At 41.7% G+C, this 23,080-nt stretch overlaps 1 protein-coding gene across 1 annotated transcript in view; it reads left to right on the forward strand.

Annotated features, from left to right (window-relative positions):
- The first annotated feature begins 507 nt into the window (after positions 1–507).
- Positions 508–23,080, forward strand: part of LOC145405502 (uncharacterized) — a 99,924-nt gene continuing 77,351 nt past the window's right edge. The window contains exons 1-3 of the mRNA XM_080276849.1: positions 508–657; positions 12,661–12,858; positions 14,261–14,338. Coding sequence (XP_080132975.1) covers positions 508–657; positions 12,661–12,858; positions 14,261–14,338 — 426 coding nt within the window. The remainder of the gene's footprint in view (positions 658–12,660; positions 12,859–14,260; positions 14,339–23,080) is intronic.

Raw genomic sequence — 23,080 nt, forward strand, 5'->3', positions numbered from 1 at the left:
CAACATACTGCAGCTTCAGGTTCTCTCCAAACGAGACTGTGGCTATGCCTTTCCACAAAAGAAGAGGAAACTTCCAGCAAACCCTCGTCTTAGAAGCAAACCTACTGCAATTTATGAATGAGGTAAAGTTCTTGGGTCTGACATTTGACCCACGACCTGCGTGGATGCCTCACACCAAACAGTTGAAGCCAAAGGCCACTAAAGCACTCAGCAACCTGCAGGTGCTTGCCCTCATGTCGTGGGGGTCGGACTGCACAACATTTTTGTGGCTAAACTGGGCACTAGTACATAGTAAGCTGGACTACAGATGCGAAGCATATTCATCAGCTACACCCATGGTTCTCAAGATGTTTGATCCTGTCCACAATGAAGCTCTCAGGCTATGCACAGGTGCCTCCTGATCTTCACCTGTGGTAGTCCTTGTATGCTGAGAGCGGAGAGTCACCTCTGTATCTACATCATGAACTCACGAGCCTGGTTTATTACATTAGAATGCAGAGAATCGTAATGCCCACCTATAGGGCTGTTACGAATTGTCTAGCGGATGAGCAGTCCTATGGAAAGAGGCTGAAGAAATCTCTGCATGATCTCAACCTGAATCTTGTGATTCTCCCAGTTAGAGTACCTCAGATCCCACCTTGGAACAATCAACAACAGGTAGATTTGTTTGGAATCAGGAAGAAAGACACATCCAAAGCCAAAATCATGGCAAAATTCTTAGAACATACCTCAAAATCCCGAGACTCAACATAAAGTTGAGCCTCGGGATTTTGATGGCGTTGGCTATGAAGCAGTGAGCAGCAAGAATACTGCTGAAGGCAGTCTTCCCCTTGCAGCCTTGATCTTCACTGCAGAGCTGTATGGCATCCTGTCAAAGATATAAAGAACCAATTTAGTGATATACAGCGATTCTCACAGTACACAGCAGGCTGTAATCAGGTTGAACCTGACACAGTCAGTGGTGAGGGGAAATCCATTATTTGATTCCAATAAGGTCAGTACTGAAGAAGATTACACTATATTGGGTGCCTGCACACATCAGGATTTATGGAAATGAGCCAACAGACCTGCTCCAAGGTCCCCAGCAAGATGCCTGCAGCCAATGTGTGACTCACTTCTTCATTTCTACAACATTTGCAGCCTTTCCTTAAACTCTCTATCTGTGGAGCACCAACTCTCCTCTAAACCACAACTTCTCGTCCTAAGTGGGACTCAGCTGTCTGAGGCAACTGATATGAAACCCTTCTCTGTATCCTCCTACTTTCCCTATACTCATTTCATAGTCAAAGGTGGCTGTTGTGTATATGTACACAACAACATATCTTGCTTTCATGTTCCTGACCTTGATTCTTCTTAATTCTCTGCTCTCTGGCATTGACTTTCGTGTCATTCTCTGACTAAATATATCTGTGGTGTTTACTTATCCCCTGCCTCTACTGACTATGATTTTTTTTTTTTACTATCTTACTTCTAGGACAGAAGACATCCAATCCATTTTTCCATTCTCTGAAATCTCCATTCTCGGATATTTCAGTGCTCACCACCGCCTTTGGTTATAATTTCCTGTCACTGATCCACCTGGTGAACAAGCTTATATATTTTCTATCTTTAATGACCTAGAGCAGTTTGTACAGCACCCTACCCATATCCCTGACCATCTTGGAGAGAGTTCTAACATTCTTGACCTCTTCGTTACAACTAATCTTTCTGCTTATGCTGTTAATCTTTCTTCTCTGTTGGGCTCCTCCGATCACAACCTTATCGCCTTAACCTTTCCTGGAGCTCTCAGGCAGTACTTCTTTTATTTTCCCTGGAATGATTATTGCTTCCATGGCTGATAGCCATCTGAGTTTGCCATGCGCATTATGGAGGTTATTCTCTCAGGCATGAAAGCATACATTCCTTTCTTATATCGACTGACCAATGCAAAAATAACTTGGTTTAATCACGCTTGTTTTAATGCCGTCCACGACAAGCAGATGGCCTGCAAAAGGTACCAGAGCCAACCCACCCCTGAATCTCATCTCTTTTATGTTTCTGCCCGGAATCGTGCTAAGCCTTTTTTTTTTAATGCGAAGAAGAAGGAACCAAAGGCCACGAGCCTGCAATAATTGTTCCTTCCAAAAGAAAAACAAAATGCATGAGACAGCCAAATTCAAGATCCGTTCATTTCAACATGCCTGGACACACTGCTTTTAAAAGACTGGAGATCATAGGAAGCAGGAAATACAGACAGAGGGAGACAGTTCCAGAGTTGACCTGTTGCATAAATGAAGGACTGGGAGTAACTCTTGCATTAGAGAGTTGGATAGAAAAGGGATGAGAGTTTGGTGCTAGACGGGTGCTATGTGCCCGTCGAAGAGGTGGAGGAATGCAAGCAGACGAGTTCAGAGGAGCAGTGACCATTGAAGCAGCGATAGAAAAGAGATGAAGATGCAACAGTGCGGCGAAGAGACAGAGGTTGATGGGAGTCAGTAAGAGGAGGAGAGTTAATGAGACAAAAAGCCTTTGACTCCACCCTATTGAGAAGAGCTGTATGTGGGGAACCTCCCCATACATGAGAGTTGTACTCCACATAGGGGCAGATAAAACCCATGTACAGAGTCAACACTTGTGCAGTAGTAAAGAAGGAAAGGAGTCGGCTTAGCACACCTAATCTCTTGGAAGATTTTACAAGAGATGTAATATGATCTTTCCAAGATAAGTCCTGAGTAAATGAAACCCCAAGCATGTTCAAGGATGATGCAGGATTAAGATGAATATTATAAAACATTAGCGGGTACACCTGTGGAAGATTTTGTCAGGTTGATAGGTGTAAGAACTGCATATTTGATGCATTAAAAACAACAAGATTATTTTTACCCCAGTCAGAGATACGAACCAAGTCAGACATTAGATGTGCCATAGCCTCAACCCTAGTTTGTTGAAGCAACTGCTGAGATGGGCATTGGGGGAACCAAATGGAAATGTGAAGGGTGGAGTCATCAGCGTATGAGTGGATACGGTTAGATGTACAGCTTAGAAGGTCATTGATGAATAAAAGGAAGAGAGTTGGTGATAGGACAGAGCCCTGAGGAACACCACTGTTGATAGATTTAGGAGAAGAACGATGGCCGTCTACAACAGCGGCTATAGAACGACCAGATAGGATGCTAGAGATGAAAGTACATATCGAAGGATAGAAGCCTTAAGAGGGCAGTTTGGAAATTAAAGATTTATGCCAGACTCGATCGGAAGCCTTTGAGATGTCAAGTGCAATGGCAAAGCTTTCGCCAAAGTCCCGAATGGAGGATGACCAGGAGTCTGAAAGGTAGGTGAGAAGATCGTCAGTGGAGCATCCCTGACGAAACCCATAGTGACGTTCAGAAAGAAGGTTGTGATAGGAAAGATGCTTTAAAATTTTTCTATTAAGAACTGACTGTTCTTTGCTGTGCTAAAAATAATATCATTCATACAAAATGTTCTGAACCCCTAACTCGATTTCTTCCCACTCCTTCTGGCACCCTGCCAAAAACCTTTGTAACGACTTTACCTCATCATCATTCCCTTCTCTTGTCCACATTGATGGCTCTGTAGCTATTTCTTCTGCTGATAAAGCAGAATTCTTCAGACTTTCTCCTCCAAATCCATCTTAGATGATTCCAGTGCTTTTCCTCCATCATTTTTCCCTTTTGACTTCCTCATGGCTGACAGAAAAATTATGAAATTGATGTATTTTCTGCCATCACTGGCCTCAATACTAATAAGGCGTAATGTGCCTGATCGGGTCCTTCCTGTTGTCCTCAAAAACTGTGCTTCTGTGCTTACACCCTGCCTAGGTACACTCTTTTGCCTCTGTCTGTCAACTTGCACCTTTCCTTCTTTCCGAAAGTTTGCTCTCATTGAGCCTGTTCCAAAGATGGATGATCATTCCCATCCCTTTAAGCATCGCCCATTTGCTTTAACATTCTGTGTTTCAGAAGTTTTCAAGCCTATTCATAACAAAATAATTTTAAAGCATCTTCCCTATCATAACCTTTCTGATCGTCGGTATGGGTTCCGCCAGGGATACTCCACTGGCGATCTTCTCAGCTAGTTTTCAGCCTCCTAGTCATCCTCCTTTCGGGATTTTGGTGAAAGCTTTTCCGTTGCACTTGACAGGCTGTCGATCGAGTCTGGTATAAATCTTTAATTTCCAAACTGTCCTTTTATGGTTTCTATCCTTTTATCTGTGCCTTCATCTCTAGCTTCCTTTCTGGTCATTCTTTCCTACTGTTGTAGACGGCCACCGTTCCTCTACAACTTTCAGTAATGGTGTTCCTCAGGGCTGTGTCCTATCACCAACTCTCTTTTACTCATCAATGACCTGAACATTAAACCCTATCCAATCATACACTGATGACTCCACCCTTCACCCTTCCATTCGCTTCACGCAGCGTCCATCTCAGCAGTTACTTCAACAAACAAGGGACGTGGCTATGGCACACCTGATGGCTGACTTAGCTCATATCTCTGATTGGGGAAAATATAATCTTGTTTTAATGTATCAAAAACTCAGTTTTTACATCTGACAAAATCCTCCACGTGAGTACCCTCCAATTTTTAACAATATCAACATCAATCCTACATAATCTTTAAACATACTTGGGTTTCATTCTGTTGAGACTTTTCTGGGAAGGAAAGTATTACCTCTCTTGTAATATCTGCTTCTAATAGACTGAGTGTGCTAAGCCGACTCTGTGCGTTCTTTACCCCTGCACATTTGTTGACTTTATACACTGGTTATGTTCGCCCCTGTGTAGAGTACAACTCTATCTGTGGGGAGGCTCCCAACATACAACTCTTCTCAACAAGGTGGATTGAATGGCTTTTGTCTCATTAACTCTCCTCCTCTTACTGGCTTACTTTAACCTCTTTTGCTCCAACACACTGTTGCATCTATATCTCTTTTCTGTCACTACTTCAATTGGCACTGCTCCTCTGAACTGTCTGCTTGCATCCTACCACCACTACAGCGGGCACGTAGCATCCGTCTAGCAACAAACTCTCATTGCCTTTCTGTTCATCTCTCTTAAGCAAGAGTCAACCATTACTCCCAGTCCTTCATGTATGCAACATGTCAGCTATGGAACAATCTCTCTCTGTGTGTATTTCCTATTTATTATGGTCTCCAGTCTTTCAAAGGCAGCGTGTCCATGCCTCTCAAAATGAACAGATCTTGAATTTGGCTTTATGTTCTCTTGTTTTTGTTTTTTCCTTGAAGGGAACAATTTGCAGGCTCCTGGCATTTGTTTCGTTTTCCTTGCATTAAAAAAAAAAAAAAAAAAAAAAAAAAACAAGACCTGAGGGCCAAGGCACCCGCCACCAAGCGCTGGAACGCCTGCTTTCCCCTCCACACACCGAGGTGAAATCCATCATTAGAGAAAGTCATCGTAACAGGTGGAGAGAGCAGTGGAGGCTCACAACCAAGAACAAGCTGCGAGAGATAAAGTAGGACCTCGGCGATTGGATGAACAGCGAACACTCAGACCGACAAATTGAGGTTGTATTAACAAGGCTTCGAATCGGACACACAAGATTGACTCATGGGTGGTTAATTGTTGAAGAACCAATGCAGTGTGAGGCATGTCAGGAGCCATTAACTCGATTTTATTCACCCCACTATTTTCTTCCGTCCTTTCCTCTTAAGTATTTTAGTATTAGTCGTTTGGGTATCACCTGTGTTTTTACGGGGATGTCCCGACTCCTCTTAATATGTTTTTTTCTATGATAGGGGGGCCATGGAGTGTGACAGGATTTTACTACTGAGACGGGTATTGGAATGAAACTATGGTAATGAGTGACAAAACCCTCAAGAGTACAGATGCAGAGATGACCTTTGTCAGAAAACCTTCATCAAAATAGAGTAGATGGTGTATTTCTGAAGGGAAATAACGATGATAAAAATGAGATGCAGAACTAATGTATGGGTGAACACGAATACAGTGAGGATGTACGAACACAAAAAAGCATACGCAGTTTACCGAAAATAATATATTTGAAAGTGAAACGAATTTATAGAGTGCGAGAGGCAGATAATGTGCGTTAGGGAAGAATAGAGGGAAGCGCATATTCGACCGATCGAGAGAGAGAGAGAGAGAGAGAGAGAGAGAGAGACTCATGCGTGTCCATTCCGTTTAGGTGTGAATGAGCGGAGATACCTATTCACTTATTAAATTAATGAATCAGTGTGGTGATGTTTGTGAAGCTTATCTGAATTAAATGCAATGTTTACATAATATGAATGCAATATGTTCCACTCGTCAGTTTATTTCAGATGAATTATACATTAAACTACACTTACCCATATCCGCACTTTTGAGCAGTACCGCTTTCTTACAGCATACATAACTAAGTGAAGGATTCTGAGTAATGAATATGAATGCAAATGTTATGTAAGTAACCTTAGAAAAATATTACAAATCCGCGCTACTTCTGTTGAATAATAAACCAAGGCCAAGTTCGTTGAACTGAATTTCTTCTTGTGAGCAGCATTAGAGGAGATTAATGCAGTTCTACCGGTGTGTCACATTTCGTAAAATGTTCGTTTTACTGGAAAAAAATATATATATATATATATATATATATATATATATATATATATATATATATATATATATATATATATATATATATTTATTACACACACATGTATGTATGTGCGTGTGTATATATCGTATATGTATAGCTGAACGTTGGCCGGCAGTTTTTTGAGTTTGCACATAGATTTATACTATACTACTTTGGTAACCATGTAATGTACCCTATCATACAGGAAACCATATACAGAGGCGTCAGGATATCCTCGTAAAGCACAGTTGCTGGTAAAGCAACCAACCAGACCACCTGATAATCCTGACCATAATGCCCATTTCTTGGATTTATTCTTGACAAATAATCCAGATCAATACAGGATAGAGGTTCTCTCACCACTTGGATCCTCTGACCACAATCTCATCAAAGCCTCATTAGTTAACTCCCCCACACCTCCCCATTCTGAACCTGTCAGGATGACCCGATGGCACTTTGATGGGGCAGACTGGGATGGATTTAGAAATTATCTTGCTGACATTCCATGGCAATCTTTCTTCTCTAGTGATCCCAGTTCTACCCAGTCCCACGTTTGCGACTTAATACTAGCTGGTATGGATTAATTCATACCAAGTCAGCAGTTCATTAAAAGATCGAACTCTCCAAAATGGTTTGATGGCAGCTGTGCCAGAGCAACAGCCCAAAAGTCATTAGCATATAACTCTTACTTAAAATTAAAAAAAAAAAACATCTGAATCACTCTCTTAATTTAAAATTGCTAGAAATCATGCAAAATCTGTAATAAATTTAGCTCAATCAAACTTTCTTCAAAACCAAGCATCAAAACTACTTAACAACCCTAATGACAATAGAATATTTTCTTCAACTCTTAATTCTTTCAATTACAACTTTAACAAGTCATCATCCATTTCCCCACTAAAATCTTCAGATGGCAACGTTACAAATGACCCACGTGCGAAAGCAGATATTTTTGCCAGTACATTTGCCAAAAATTCTACCATGGACGACGCCAGTCAGAAAGTCCCAGTTCTAGAACTTGACTCTCCCGAAATTGTTTCACTTAAAATACAGACAAGATACGTAAAATCCATCCTAGACAATTTACCCACGAACAAAGCTCCAGGCCCAGATGGAATTCCGCCAATTGTTTCGAAAAAGTGTTCCCCTGAACTTGCCTCTGTTCTAGCTAAATTATTCAGAATATGCATACGTACTACTTCATTCCCAAATTCATGGAAAGAAGCCAATATCCACCCAATTCCGAAGAAGGGAAGTTCCTCTGACCCCTCTGATTACAGACCAATAGCAGTCACATCTTCTTTTGGTAAGGTATTTGAAACCTTAATTAATAAGGACATTGTTAAACATCTTGAATCCAACAACTTAATTAGTGATCGACAATATGGTTTTCGCCACGAAAGATCCACCATTGACATACTCAGTCTCCTAACTCATACCATCCATCAATCAATTGACCTACATGGAGAAACTCATGCAGTAGCCCTTGATATTTCTAAAGCTTTTGGCAGAGTATGGCACCGTTCCCTGCTGTCCAAACTCCCTTGCTGTGGACTAACGTCTTTTGTTCCTTTGATTTCCTCATATCTCAGCGACAGGAAAATAAGAGTAAAAGTAGATGATGTTTATTCCAAGTTCCCCTCAGTTAACGCCAGCGTGCCGCAGGATTCAGTTCTGGCGCCAACCCTGTTCCTGGTTCATATTAATGATCTCTTATGTCATCCACAATCCAATCCACTCACATGCAGATGACTCAACACTACATAGTTTATTCACACTCAGACACCCATTTACAAAGTCTAATATCTCTACCTCTCAGCTCAGTACAGCCATCTTCATAAATCAAGACCTATCTACGATCAGTGAATGGGGACAAAACAACCTTGTCTCATTTAATGCTATCTATCTATATATATACCTAGGCTGCTTCCCCCAAGGAAAGGGAGGTAGCCGAGACAGGACGACACACTCCCCTTTTACTCATCCATTCAAACACATTCATTCGCATCTTAGCCCCAAAGGGGAGAACGGACAGATCCTCACCGCACCACACCGCACAAGGGTCAACTGCGCAATGCAATCAGTGACATCCGCAGCAGGGCCCGACAGCAGAGCTGATTTACCCCTGCCACATTTAATGCTAGTAAAACTAAATATATACAGTTTACTAATACAGATATTGCCAGAATCGTACATTACCTTCAGTATTACTAATATTCCTATCTCCAAAAGTATTGAAATTCTCGGCGTCTCACATACCAATGCCCTCAGCTGGACCTCTCATGTTAGATCACCTGCTTAAACCGCCTCAAAGAATTTGGACTACAGTGGGGCACCAATTTTCGCGCCTAATTGGGTCCAAAAATAATGAGCGAAAGTGGAATTAGCGAAAGTTGGGGCATTGTCTTTATGGCAAAAAGGCTAATTGGTTCCCGGTTATCCTAAAGTAACATCAGATTTTCATTTTCACTTTGCAGTACAGTACATCAAATCACTATTGTACATTGCATTGTGAGATACAAACAATAAAAACTGTACAGTACACATTATATGAGGAGAAACATACCACAGAGACCAGGTGTTGAGGTGTTTAATGGATGTTGGGGGTAAGTATCCGAGGCGCGTGGCGGGCTTATTTACGAAGTAGCCACGCCAGACGTATTGGCGCCACCTCTTGCTGCCTCGCTACCACTCTCTCTCTCTCTCTGCACTGTCGATTCTGGGATGTTAAATATACGGCAGATTTCACTGTTTTTTGCGCCCTTGTCCATGTGCTCAACTATCTTCCTTTTCATTTCATTATTATACTGCCGTTTCTTCACTCCAACACGATACTCTCTTTTAGCCTTGGCCTTTCCTCCCGACTTTGAATGTCCCGGCCACTTTTTCTCACCACCACTGCCTCCCGGCCCTCCCCCCACACCACCAGGCTCTCCCCCCACACCACCAGGCCCTTTCCCCACACTACCAGGTATAGTAGAGGCCATTGAACCGTGAGAATCCAACACAATGGAGCTAGCACGCTCGTACACAATGGCGGGAATGGGTGGACGGAGTGTTGACATGACGTCATTCAAGATGGCGGTGGGTTGCGGGCGGGCGGTGCAGGAAATTCAAAGTTCAAAATATTGTCCCAAACCCAAAATTTGTGCGCGAAAATCGATTTTTTTCAAGCGAAAGTGGAAGTTAGGGAATATTTGGTGCATGCCGCGAAAGTGGATTCCGCGAATCCTGCTGTAGCGAAAGTTGGTGCACTACTGTAATGTACAGTGTCCGTAACTTCTTCACAAGAGTCATGTGCGCTCTCAGCTTGAATATTGCTCACCCTTGTGGAAGGGATGTGAAGAGGTTGCATTAAAACAGTTAGACAAAATTCTGAACAAGGCTGTTAGAATTATTAACAACCCTGCCATTACAAATATATTACCTCCCCTACAAGTAAGAAGGGATGTTGCCTCCCTTGCATTATTTTACAGATATTTTTATGGCAAATGCTCAGACGAGTTGCGTCCATGGTGTCACCTCTCCATGCCTTCCCTAGTGCCACATGGGCATCTGGTAGTGCTCATGACTGGAATGTCACTCATCCATATTGCAGAACTTCCTATCAGAATTCTTTCATTCCCCGTACTGCATCTCTTTAGAACTCGCTTCCCCAGAGTTGTTTCCCTCCAGACTTCAACCTTCAGCTTTTCAAATCTGTTACAGATATTTTATGAACAGAGGACACCAGTAATCTGGTGTATGGATTATTTTTTTTTATTCACTTGTTTCTCCTACCTCTGTTCTGTTATTTAAAAAAAAAATGACTAATGCTATAATTCTCATTGGGAAAGGAGAAAAGAAATTTGCGGGCTGGACAAAATTGAATGGTTGAGAAAGTGAGGGAGGGGAGGGGCATAGCGTGACTGCTGGCGCGGAATTTCGTCGTAACTCATAACCGTAAATAGACAAAAGTTGTACTTCGCATGTATCACAACCTTGCGCTGATACCGTAGTGTCAAATAATGTAGCTTGAAGCGTTTATATATTTTTTCAATCGATTTTTATATAGTACATCAGTTGAAGCAATGCCTTTGCTCTCTTCCACCCTTTTTCCCTCCTTAATGAAACCGTTCTTAGTCCCCAGACCACATTACCCGTCGGCGTCAACTTCGCCCATACCCCTGCACCGCGCTCCTGTCAGTCATGAATGATTTACCGATTCATGTTTCGAAAATCCGTGAGTTCAGACCTCGCACAAGGAGAGTGTTGGCCAACGGAGGAAAATAAAAAAAAAGCCCATGGTGCAACATTGGTTCTAGGGAAAACAGGTTTATGGGAAAAATAGGTCTGGGTGAGAAATAGGTTCGTGTCATAGAAAAAAAAGTCCATGGGGAGAAATACGTCCAAGGAGAAAACAGGAGGTAGTTACAAGTGAGAAAACACATCCACTGTGGAAAAAGAGTTCAGTGGGGGAAAATAGGTCTCTGAAGGAATATTATGTCCCTGTGGTGAAACATGTGCACAGGGGAATGATCTAAAGGGATACATAGGCTCCTGGGGGGAAAGAGGTCAGTGGAGGAAAACAGAAAATAGGTCTGAGTAAGGAAAATTGTCAAGCCAGCAACAGATTCCTGAGGTAAAACAGGTGATACAGGTTTATGAGCTGGTAGTACTGTACATATGTATTAGGTAACCATCTTCCATTAAATGATAATAAATTTAAAAGCAACCATTTTATTGTAAAATGATCCTTGAAATAGAATGACGATAAACAAAAAATGAAGAACAGATGGAAGAAATAGGAAGACAGAAGGTATATATATATATATATATATATATATATATATATATATATATATATATATATATATATATATATATATATAAGGAGATAAAACACAAGCTTTATTACTCAGCACACAGTTATGTTCTTAATCAGGCTTCCTGTCAGCTAAGGTTTTTTTTGCACCTTTTCCTTAACGATTTATTTGTCATACTATACTTTACCATTTGCTTGTATGTTACATTGCTTTGTTATATAATTATAAGTTAAATAAATAACGTACAGATTATTAATGTGCCATACACAGAAATGTACAGCTAAGGTAGGGTTGCTGGGCCTCCATAATCGACCAGAATGCAAGGCCTACTGCCTCAGTTTAACTGTTTCTAAACTGTGTTCCTAATGAGTCAACTTCAGCACCGCAGCCCAACACAGCCAGACAAACAACAGAACAACTCCGAAACATTTTCCGTTTTCTGCTTAGGCTACAACAGTGCAGCTGGATAAAAGTTTTCATCTGATGTGACAGAGTTTTTTTTAACGCCTCAAATGTGGCTTGACTACAACCCAACTACATGTAATTAATCTTATTATATTTTAGAGGGACCTCTTCTATTAAAAGTATCGTTCAGTGTTTCTGGTCTGTGTTGTCTGATAGCAATCTACAAATCCAATCTGTTGCCAGGACAAATGGTATTTAAATGACGTTCCGAGCTGAAGGGGTTAACCTCCAAATCCAGTTTAAGTCTGGTTTTGTTTTGTCATTATAGTTCCTTACGTTTGATGTATTTGTATTTCTGTATGTTTTGTACACCCAGCTCAATCGCCGTGAGTAAAGGTATTAATGAACCCTATGTCAGTCAGCCAGTCTACCAGTCTCTCTCTCTCTCTCTCTCTCTCTCTCTCTCTCCATCACCGCATGCAAGAATGTATTTATATCTGTCCATCAAGCCATCCATCCATTTATCTATCCATGAAGTCATCCATCCATCTATTTGTCAATCAGTTTTGCACATACCACTCTGTTTCGACCTAAACTGTGACCGTGGATGCCTCTAGCGCAGCTTTACCGAGGGTCGAGTTTTCTGATAGTAATATCTGTCTTATCACACTTCCACCGTTCTAAGTATCTATTAGTCTATCGGTCAGTCTGCATGTCTGCCTACGTGGATGACTGTGGACAGGGTATGACCGTGAAGGCGGGAAACACAGCATTACCTGGGGCTCAGTCTTCCCAGTCTTTTGTCTAGCTATGTTTCCATCCATCCAGCTTTTTATGTATCTTATTTTATCATACCTGTCAGACTGTCTGTCTTTCTTCGGACACCACTCTGTCTCTGCTCCTAGGGTATGACCGTGGAGGTGGGCAACACAGTATCACGTGGGGTCGTGCCAACAGCCCCAGCTCTGCCGTCGTTGCCAGCTTGCCTGTCAACGTCACTGCCGTCAAGGGACACCACGCACGCCTTCCCTGTCAGATTACCAATATCGACCACAAGGATGTAAGTAACACACACACACACACACACACACACACACACACACACACACACACACACACACACACACACACACACACACACACACACACACACACACACTTTTCCAGTTCCAGTGATAAGTTTTACACAACAAATTTGTATTTAGCCCTTCGCATGCCATGAGGGGTCAAATTGACCCCAACACATTTATTAAATAATGCCATTTAGGGATCAGGCGAACCATGACTTTGTTTGTCTTTGGCCAGTGTATAAGCACACAACATTTGAATGGAAAGACTCCTATAGTTCAGGAGTTAGGAGGGCGCAGACTTCAATGGGGGTTGTCTGGTTCCCCATCTAGCATTCCGTGTAACTTTTTTTTTTCCTCGATTCTAGAAATCATTGACCATGTCACTGAATGTTGATGTGTTCTATAGCCAGAGGGGAAGAATCGTAGACGATCCTTCCATTTCTGATGCTGATAATGACACCTGTAGTGATTTATCTGATGTTAAAATCATTCAGGAGTTTTCTAATTATTAAAAAAAAAAAATGTCAGTCTTGTTTATGTTTATGCTTACATGATTTGTAAATCATTCAGAAGTTTTCAGATATAAATGTCAATCTTGTTTATGTTCTAAACATAGATTCATCCAAATTTTTCACGCCTTTTATTTTTATGATACTGTTCTTTTTTTCTATAGTACTGTATTATAATTTATAATACAGCTATTTGATTATGTTAAGAGCATACTGAATGAGTAAGAATGATGTAACCTAAAAGTATATGTCGTATTATTCATTACATGAGCAGACTTTCAAAAATGTTAAAAATCTTAAAAATTTTACTTTCACGAAAAAACACAAAAGACACAAAAATAAAACACAAAAGGGACACACGGTGGATTGGCTACACTTGCCGTGTCCTTGGCAACATATGTACAAATTTAACATTTGTAACTTTGTGCATATGACGGAAATCCAAAAATTAATTTGGGGTCTTTCAAAACCCCACATGGCGTTCCGGGTTACGTTTTTTCACCTGGCGTATAGTACAAAGGATTAGTCTATCATGGGTAACATTATTATCCATTCGGATCTGAAAATTTTCCATGGAATAATTGCTCCTTCTTGCCAAAGCTACGGCAATCAAATTCAAGCCAGTTTAACCAAACCTAACCTTACCTTATCCAGTTTAACTTGTCCTAGCCTAACCTAACCGAGTTTAGCTTTAACCTGACCCAACCGACCTCACTGCAAACTAACTTTACCTAAGACTGCCTAATCCATCCCAGTGCAACCCAACACAACACAACCTAATCCAACCCAACCCAACTCAACCCAACCCAGTCTAACAACCGTATGTATCTTAAATACCGTAAATCTTCCTAAACCTAAGCTGATTTAACATCTATGTGTTCAGGTGTCGTGGATCAGAAAGCGGGACCTGCACATACTCACAGTGGGCATCTTCACCTACACCACGGACGACAGGTTCAAGGTTAATGCATAGTGCCTTATTCTTTATACCGACTGTGATTGTAAATAATGTTTCGACCAATTAATGTTTTGCTATCAACTGTATTCTTCCTGTGTAGAGCTGTGTTGGTATACAGCAGAGCCTGATAAAGTGTGCCTTTTCTGGTTGAGATTTATCGATGTGATATTAAGATTCCGAGATCCTGAATGGTGAATGAATGGATGTGCAGATTATTCAGCTGGGCAAACCTTAATTAATATCTCATTCTAACAAGCTTTTCCTGGCTCCCTGGACCCTACCTCTACCCACTTTGGGGTCAGAGGGGACGACTGGATGATGATGATAATTCTGATGACACCAAATTTACTGAGATGTATTGTACATTGGTGGTAAAGTCGCGTTCGTGCATAACTTGGTCAAGTGTGCTTCCCCTCGTTGAGACTTAAAAATGGGTGACCAATTGTACAGTTGGCCAACTTTCCAGTTTTAACGCTTAGCGTTGCCAACGCTCTCTTTGTGCGAGAAGTTTGTCCAGGAGTTTCGACGAAAGAATCGATTCATTCAAGCTGAGAGGAGAAGGATACAGGGGAATGAGTACAGCTGGTGCGTGGTGTGGTGTAGAGGTTCAAGAGGTTTTGGGTAAAAACATAGATGCAAAAGGGCAAATTACTTGTTATTATAACTGTAAGATATAACGTACAGTAAGTTTAAAGAATATATTGGTTTTAATCTGTATTATTACACGGTAGGGTATCACTGCAAACTTGCACTACAGTCTGTTTATTTACGGCACTGAATTACTAAGACATACCACGAGAGTAGCATCCTCCCTTCTCTCACCGGCCCATATACTTTCCCATACCATTCATAATGCACTCGCATTAGTCCATCGTGTTGCTTTCCCCCTGCTTTTCTTTCCCCTATCTATTACATTGTCATTCAGGAAGCACCTCTGATACCCCAGCAGTAGGAAAAGCGGGATGCCTTTACGCCTTTAAATATGAGTTACTTGATGGTGGGGTGGGTAACAAGATAATGTGTTGTCATTGTGCTTGGCTTTTGTTGCAGAGATAACACAGTATAAACTTTGTGTCCAGCTAAGATAATAAGTTGACCAACTTCTACCTTTATGTACTCGTATACGTATCGACACACAGGATACGAAAAAATATGCAAAACTCACACACACACCACACACACACACACACACACACACACACACACACACACACACACACACACACACAGAGGCTGAAACAAATAGGAAGAGGAAGAGAAGGAATAAGTGGAAAAGGAACAGGGAGAGGGAAGGGACAAGAACTGAAGGAAGGGGAGAGGGAGAGAGAGAGGTGGGGGGGGGGAGAGAAAGGAGAAGAAATAGATGGGAAACGGGAGGCAGAAAGATAAAGAGGTAGGGAAGGGAAGAGGAAGAGATGACAGAAGGAGAAAGGAAGACTGGGAAGGGAAGAGAGAGAGAGAGAGAGAGAGAGAGAGAGAGAGAGACTCGTGTGTCTTATTTACTACGAACAAACTTCAGTGTCTCTTCACTTATCAAAGTAATTATTCTGTATGCCGTTGTTTACAAAAGTTGTTATAAGTACTAAACGCAGTAATTACGTAACAGGAATGAAAGAACAGCCTACCAATCCTTCTGTTTATTCTAAATGAACGAACATTTAAACGACAGTTATAAACATTCCCACATTTTTTCGGACTAGTAGGACATACAAAACTGATTAAAGAATTACAGGTATCAATAAAATATGTCAGATATAATATTGCAATGTATGCTATATAGTTAGGAAGCCGTGCTAATTAGCCTGTACATTAAACCAATATGTAGTTCTGGAGTTTACCTCCGTCTTTTGAGGAACACTAGCACATACATAGCACCGTTTACAGCTACACTCCCATAAGTCATACGACCTGTTTTCCTCCGTGGGCCTTTTTCGTCCTAGATACTTTTTTTGTTTTACATAATTCTTTTTTCTCCCTTGAACTAATTTTCCCCATGGACTTCCTTCCCCCATGGACCAATTTTCCACATATATATCCTCCCATGATCCTGCATTTCCCTATATCCTTCTTTCTCCCATGGAACAATTTTTCACCTTGCTCAGCTAATGCCCTATGAACGTATTTTCTCTTTATCTGGCGCCAGTCGCCTTAATCCCGTAAAGGATGGCTACAAACAGATCGCCTCCATGTCGCCCTGTCTCCCGCCATTTCACTGCGCTCCCTCCAGCTCACACACCCCTCTCCCCTATACCTCTCCCCTCCATCCCTCTATCTCATCCTCGGCCTCCCCCTCCCTCTCTCCCCCCTCCACTTCACTCATATACACTTTCGTCGTTAGTCCCTCGCTCTCCATCCTCTCTACATGGCTAAACCATTTCAAAGTATTTCTCCTAATGCTTTCAGTCACAATCACATCCACGCCACAATGCTCCTTTACTTCCTCATGTGCCAGTCTGTCTCTCCATTAATTCCACATGCCCTTTCAAGTTAATCATTTCCATTGCTTTCACTCTTGTGTCCTTCCAACAACGTCCAAGCTTCATTTCCATACGTTAGAGTTGGTATCACAATATCATACAGGAACTTTACTTCCATGCTCACTTCAGTTTGTCTTTCCACTGCATTCAATCAGTCAGTCACCTTTCTTTTTTGCTGTTGTTCTGCCTATCAGAATTCATTCAATCCCCGAACTGCATCTCTCTGGAACTCGGTTCCCCAGAGTTGTTTCCCTCCAAACTTTAACCTACAGCAATTCAAGTCCAACTGTTACCGACATTTTATGAATGAAGGACACCAGTAGTCTGGTGTATGGATAAATTTTTTTACTCATTTTTCCTTCCTATGTTCTGTTATTAGAAAAAATCCGCCAATAATCCTCTAAACTTCCATCCTTATTCATCACACTTCACAAGCACTTAAACGCACTCATTTTCCATTTACTCCTCATCCAACCTCGCTGTACATTCAGTGACTTCATTTCTCTCGAAGGCCATAACTTTACTCTTCTCTACATTCACCTTTAGATTCCGTTTCCTGCCCACTGTCCCAGACTCATTCACCAAACCCTCCAGTTCCCCTTCGTCTTCACTTCAACGCAGTATCATCTGTAAACAACAGTACAGGAAGTTTCCAAACGTTGCTCTCTCTCATTAGATCCGCTCTAACATCCACTGCCCTACCTTGTAACTCTTTAATAACCCCATCTATATACAGATTGAACAACCATGGATACATAACACATCCCTGTTTCAATTCAACATTCGGTGAGAAAAAGTCACTCAGTTCACCATCCACACACACTTCAGCCTTAGCACCCACATACACACTCTTCGCATCAATGAACAACTTCCCATTTACTCCATATGTTCTTAATATTTTCCACATTCCTTGTCTCTCCACTCTCATAATTTATGCTTTCTCCAAATCAATGAAGGCCGCATACAGCTTCTTTCCTTTCTCTCTAAACTTTTCTACTAAAGAACTAAGAATGAATATCTGATCTACACTACCCCTTTTGTTTCTCTTTGTTCTTCTACAAATTCCTAAGTTATTTCCCTAACTCTATCAATAAGTATCCTTCCATATACTTTGGATGTTGCATTAAGAAGACAAATCCCTGTATCATTACCACACACATCTTTTTCCTCATTTCCTTTGTACAGGGGAATATTTATGCCTGACTTCTAATCCTCTGGGATTATACCATCCTGGCAGGCCAATCTGTACATCTTTCATATCCATTTTACTACTATATCTCCTCCATGCTTCATCATTTCACCACAAACTTCACCAATTCCTGGGGCCTTCCCCATTTTGACTTTCTTCATTGCTTCCAATACTTCCATCCTACTGATCTCTTCCTCCCTTCTCACCACTGTTCTTCTCCCAGCCATTCCACGGCCACTTACTGTATACTCGCAGTGAAGTCGATGACGACCTCCTCGATTATTAATTAAAACTGTAATCTCTACTCTTATCAGTTAAATCAAGAAGTGTGCTTTGGAAGGTATGTAATAATTTTTAAGCCATGTATTTTCATTACTATTACTACATCTGTCCTTTCTGATGTTTTAGTGACTTTCTTTTCCACAGGAATGATACGCTTTTCAGGTATGCACACTTTATTAGGGCTGCACGGGCATACTGTAGTATTAACATTAGTGAACCCTTACAGACATTATCCAGTAGTTACATTATCTAGTTGCATAGTAACCTGCAGAGTTTCATGAATATAGGTTTAAAAGTGTGGTTCGTGCATGTTCTTAAATGCTGCCAAACTTCAAACTCTCATGTCTCAACACTTGATTTTGGCATATTCACCTCTTGTATTCCAGACTCCTCTTATATTCTCCTTCCATCTCTTACATACAAAAATACATACACACACTTTTGCCCTCTCATTCTCACTTACTCCCACTCATGTACCTCATCCATACTTACATTCTTTCACACTCTCATCTCTCCATTTAGTCTTAGCTAATCCACGTATGTCCTTTTTTGCACCTCAAGCACCTGGACAATCACTCCCTCTTTCACCTTATCATTCTCACTCCTTGCCTTCCACGTTGCAATCCGTACCATGTCCTCTGTCCGGTCCTTGGTCGTCACCTGGTCTGTCCTGAAGTGAGGCTTCTTGATGTTTTCCTGGAAGAGGCACTAACCCTCCACCAACCCACTTGTTGACACATGGGGAACAAGCGTTCTTTGGTTATAAGGTTACCACCCAGCGTATCAAATGATTCCCTGGACATATTCTAACCCATAAACATATGTTCCTCATGGGTCTGCTTTTACCATGAACTTATTCTCCAAACATTGCCGTATTTTCTCCATGGGCCGGCTTTTGCCACTGGACCCTTTTCCTTCCAAGAGAGAAGCACGAATTCCCCACATGGACCCAATTTCTTCTATTGACCTATGTCATTAATGTTTTGTTTAACACTTGTTGATTGCCCATTTCCTCCATGCATGTGTACCTCTTGAAACAATTTTTTCTTAAGGACCGGTTTTATGTATGGACCTGTCTACCACACGGACCTGTTCCCCACTGGACACATTTCCCTCAATCCACCCACTCATCCACCAAGTGTAGTAGGTCCGTCTCCTGCCTTGTCCTCTGGGAAGCCATACCTCCACTCACCTACTCACACAACCCACCCTTCTATTCGCAACCAAACCCATCCTGACCACTCACTCATTTATCCCACCTATCCACTCATCACCCCACCTCATGCACCTACCCCTCCCACACATCCACCTACTCCAACCTTCCATAAATGCCCACCTTCCCTCTCACCCCATCTACCTAGCCACTCTCCACACCCACTTCACCCACCCCTTCCGCCCATATCCCCAATCCAACCACCCTTCCTGTCCATCCACCCATCCAATCCATCCAAGCATCGTGTCCACCCACCCACTGATTCTCCACACACCCTCTGCCCACTCCACCCACTCATCCCACCCATCCTTAACATCGCACCGACCCCTTCTACCCCTCCTATCCATATACACACAGTACCAAGTTATCGTACCCATCCCACTTACTGTGCCTACCCCTCCCACCAGTCCACACCAAACTCACCCTGCCCACTCGGCCAACCCCAGTCCACCCACTTCACCTGCCTCATCCATCCCACCCAATCCACCAACTCCACCCAAGCCACCCAATCCACCTACTTCCTCCAACCCACACAATCCACCTATTCCAGCCACTCCACTCACCTGACCTGTCTACCCACCCACGCATTTGAACATCCACCTACCCGTCCGGCCACCAAGCTCGGACTACCACCAAAGTGACTTGCAAGCTTACACACACACACACACGCACGCACGCACGCACACACACGCGCGCGCGCGCGCAGGCAGAGGCACAGCTGCTTTAAAGTGTAGATTTGAGGAGACTGATAGAGTTATCAATGTTTCATATAAAAATTTGTTCCTTTTTTGAGAGAGAGATATATTCTTTCTTTTTAAATCCATACTTGGAAAACATTCCTGATGTGTCCCACTATTACTTATCTCTCGTTGGGTCACTTGACACTCAGCCCTGTGGAGGCAAATTAGGGAAAACCAACACATTTAAACAATACATAATATTCAATATGAGTATAATGGCAAGTCAGCAGTTACATTAGAGTTTCACTAAATTATATGGTGTGATGTCGCCGTGAACAGAAAACAAACTTGTCAGCACAGAACTCACATCGCCGTCTTTCGTGACACTGATCATGTAGGGCTTGGGCTTCTAATTTGTCTCACCAACATATCCCTGTCTATCTTACTGTGATTAAGTGCAGCGGGAGACTTGTTGACGAGAGAAATATGACAATGGATGAGGATATACCCGTCGCTTAAAAAGTTCGTATCGGTAATAATGCGTCATTTGATTTATATAAAACATTGGAAAATCGTAAAACAGTGGTCACTGTTCGTTATGGCTCTGCTTGCATCCTTCTACGGCGAGCATATAGTTTATCAAGTTACCCAGTTTCACTATATCTGTATCCAGCTCTCAAAGGCAAATATTATATGATATGATAGGATATTCTTCAAATGTTCGACTGACCAACTCTGGAAGTGTTTTCGTAAGTTGTCTTGTTCTAGTCTATTAAAAAAAAAAAAAAAAACGGCTCGATGAATATCGGTATGAATACACCTTCATTATGGCAATTCCTTTGTCAAGCTTCTTCAGGAAAAAAAAATAAATAAATAAAAGAACAAACTCTTACAGACTCCGAGACTTACGTTCCATCACTTTTTTCATAATACAGTAATGATAATAGTTGAAGAAAAAAATAACACTATCAGTCTTGCAGTTTCTCTCATTCCCACTTACGTTCCCCGACTGCTTTACTGTCGCATGAACACTGGCTCTCTGTCACCTCTCTTATTCACCGAACCACGCTCACTCATTAACGCTAATCCAGTAACCCATTCTATCGTACTGATACTTCACTGATTTTCCTACTTGGCCACTCTTTTGCTTTGAGTAGCGTTTATTCACTGTTAACTACCGAGTTCTCATTCGCTCTCGCAACCCGTCACACACTCGTTGTTACTTTCTCTTATATTCTCCGTTTAACCTTTTATTCATTCTCGCACTCGCTTTCACATATACTTGACATTACACTCACTCACTCTCACATAATTTTTACACTGTCAATCTTAGTCTTACTTTTCACCCACTCTCTTACTTCTATTCAATTCACTCACTCACTTCGGACTTACTTTCATCCACTCTAACTCCTACTATCGCTTTCCCGCTTACTCTTTCATACATAAGTTAATGGACCTCACTAACAGACTCTCAATTACTTCTCATTTAATTTACACATACTCCTGAATGCCTTTCGCTCGCTCCTGCAGTGACACCCATACCTCCCACTGTCGCCTACTCTTAAATTTTCCAGTTTCTGTTTTCTTAATGGCTTTCATTTTACTCACTCATACAACTTCTTTCCAGCACCAAGTTAAGCTTATACTCTCCTATCCAGCGAATGCTTAACTCTGTTTCCTACTCGTTTCATTCACTGTTCCTCAATCTCACCCATACCCTCACCATAAAGACTGACAGTCTTTCACACTCCGTCACTCAGTTCTCTGTTCGGCTTCCCATATTCCTTCTATTTTTCTCGCCTGAACACATAATCCTCCTCATAGTATAGGGGCGAATCGTCGTCGACTCTGCGAAAATTATGCCGCTATTCTCACCAAGGATACATGATGGATGAAATGTTTGCTAATATCATATAGCGTATAATAATCAAGACGTTGTATATGGAAATTGGATTTACGCTGCGCTACTTAAGCTGCTGGAAACAAACGCCCTCAAAACTCACAAACATGTTAGCCAACAGCATCGTCTTCGACGCCTTGCTCATTACTGGGCATTCACCAGAGAGAATGGCCATGAGTACTTAGCCTCTCTCTCTCTCTCTCTCTCTGTTACGCTGCTCCACTCTCCTCTTTCGTAACACATAGTCTCTGCCTCATCGAACATTTCCCTTATTTTCAGTTTATTATGATTACTGGCACCGTGTTTAAGTGTCTTTTTTATGTTATTTTTATTTCTATGCATTCCTGCTTAACCTATCAGTAATTTCCCATGTCACTCCTACCGCCATTAGTTACATTCTAAAATACTGTACTTACATATTGCTCTGTTATTTAATATCATATATACTGTTTATGCCTGAAAATGTTTCTAAAAAAGGAAATCGCTGCAGCTTGAGCTTTAAAAAATTCTCTTTCACTCACTGCCCAGGCTACACTGCCATGCATAGGTGTCAGTAGCAAAAAAATTTCCTCATGATGGCCGCCTCATCATATAGGAACCCATGTTCAAAGACGTAAGGACACCCTCCTTTTATTACCGCTGGGTCAACAGAGGTGCTATGTAAATGACAAATAACGTAAAAATTAAGGGAAAGGGAAGCAGGAGGAAGGCAGCACGATGGACTAAACTGAGTGTGTAGGCTACATATGAATGTGACGAGAAGGTAGGTAATTGGGCGAGTGAGGGAGGGGAGAGTCTGTGGCATAATATTTCCGTGAAATTTCTGTAATTAAGTACCATTAAGAAACAGATTGTATTGCAAGCTTGCAGTGATTCTCTACTGCTTAGAGTAATACAGATCAAGGTCAGCATATTCCTTCATATTATGCTGCATTACACTTTACATTTATAAAAGCAAGTCCTTTGCTATTTTCCATCTATCTTCCATTATCCAAACCTTAACC

This window comes from Coenobita brevimanus, chromosome 67 (genome assembly GCF_032717465.1).
Source record: "Coenobita brevimanus isolate Jiangsu-jjx chromosome 67, ASM3271746v2, whole genome shotgun sequence".
In the NCBI taxonomy this organism is placed as follows: domain Eukaryota; kingdom Metazoa; phylum Arthropoda; class Malacostraca; order Decapoda; family Coenobitidae; genus Coenobita; species Coenobita brevimanus.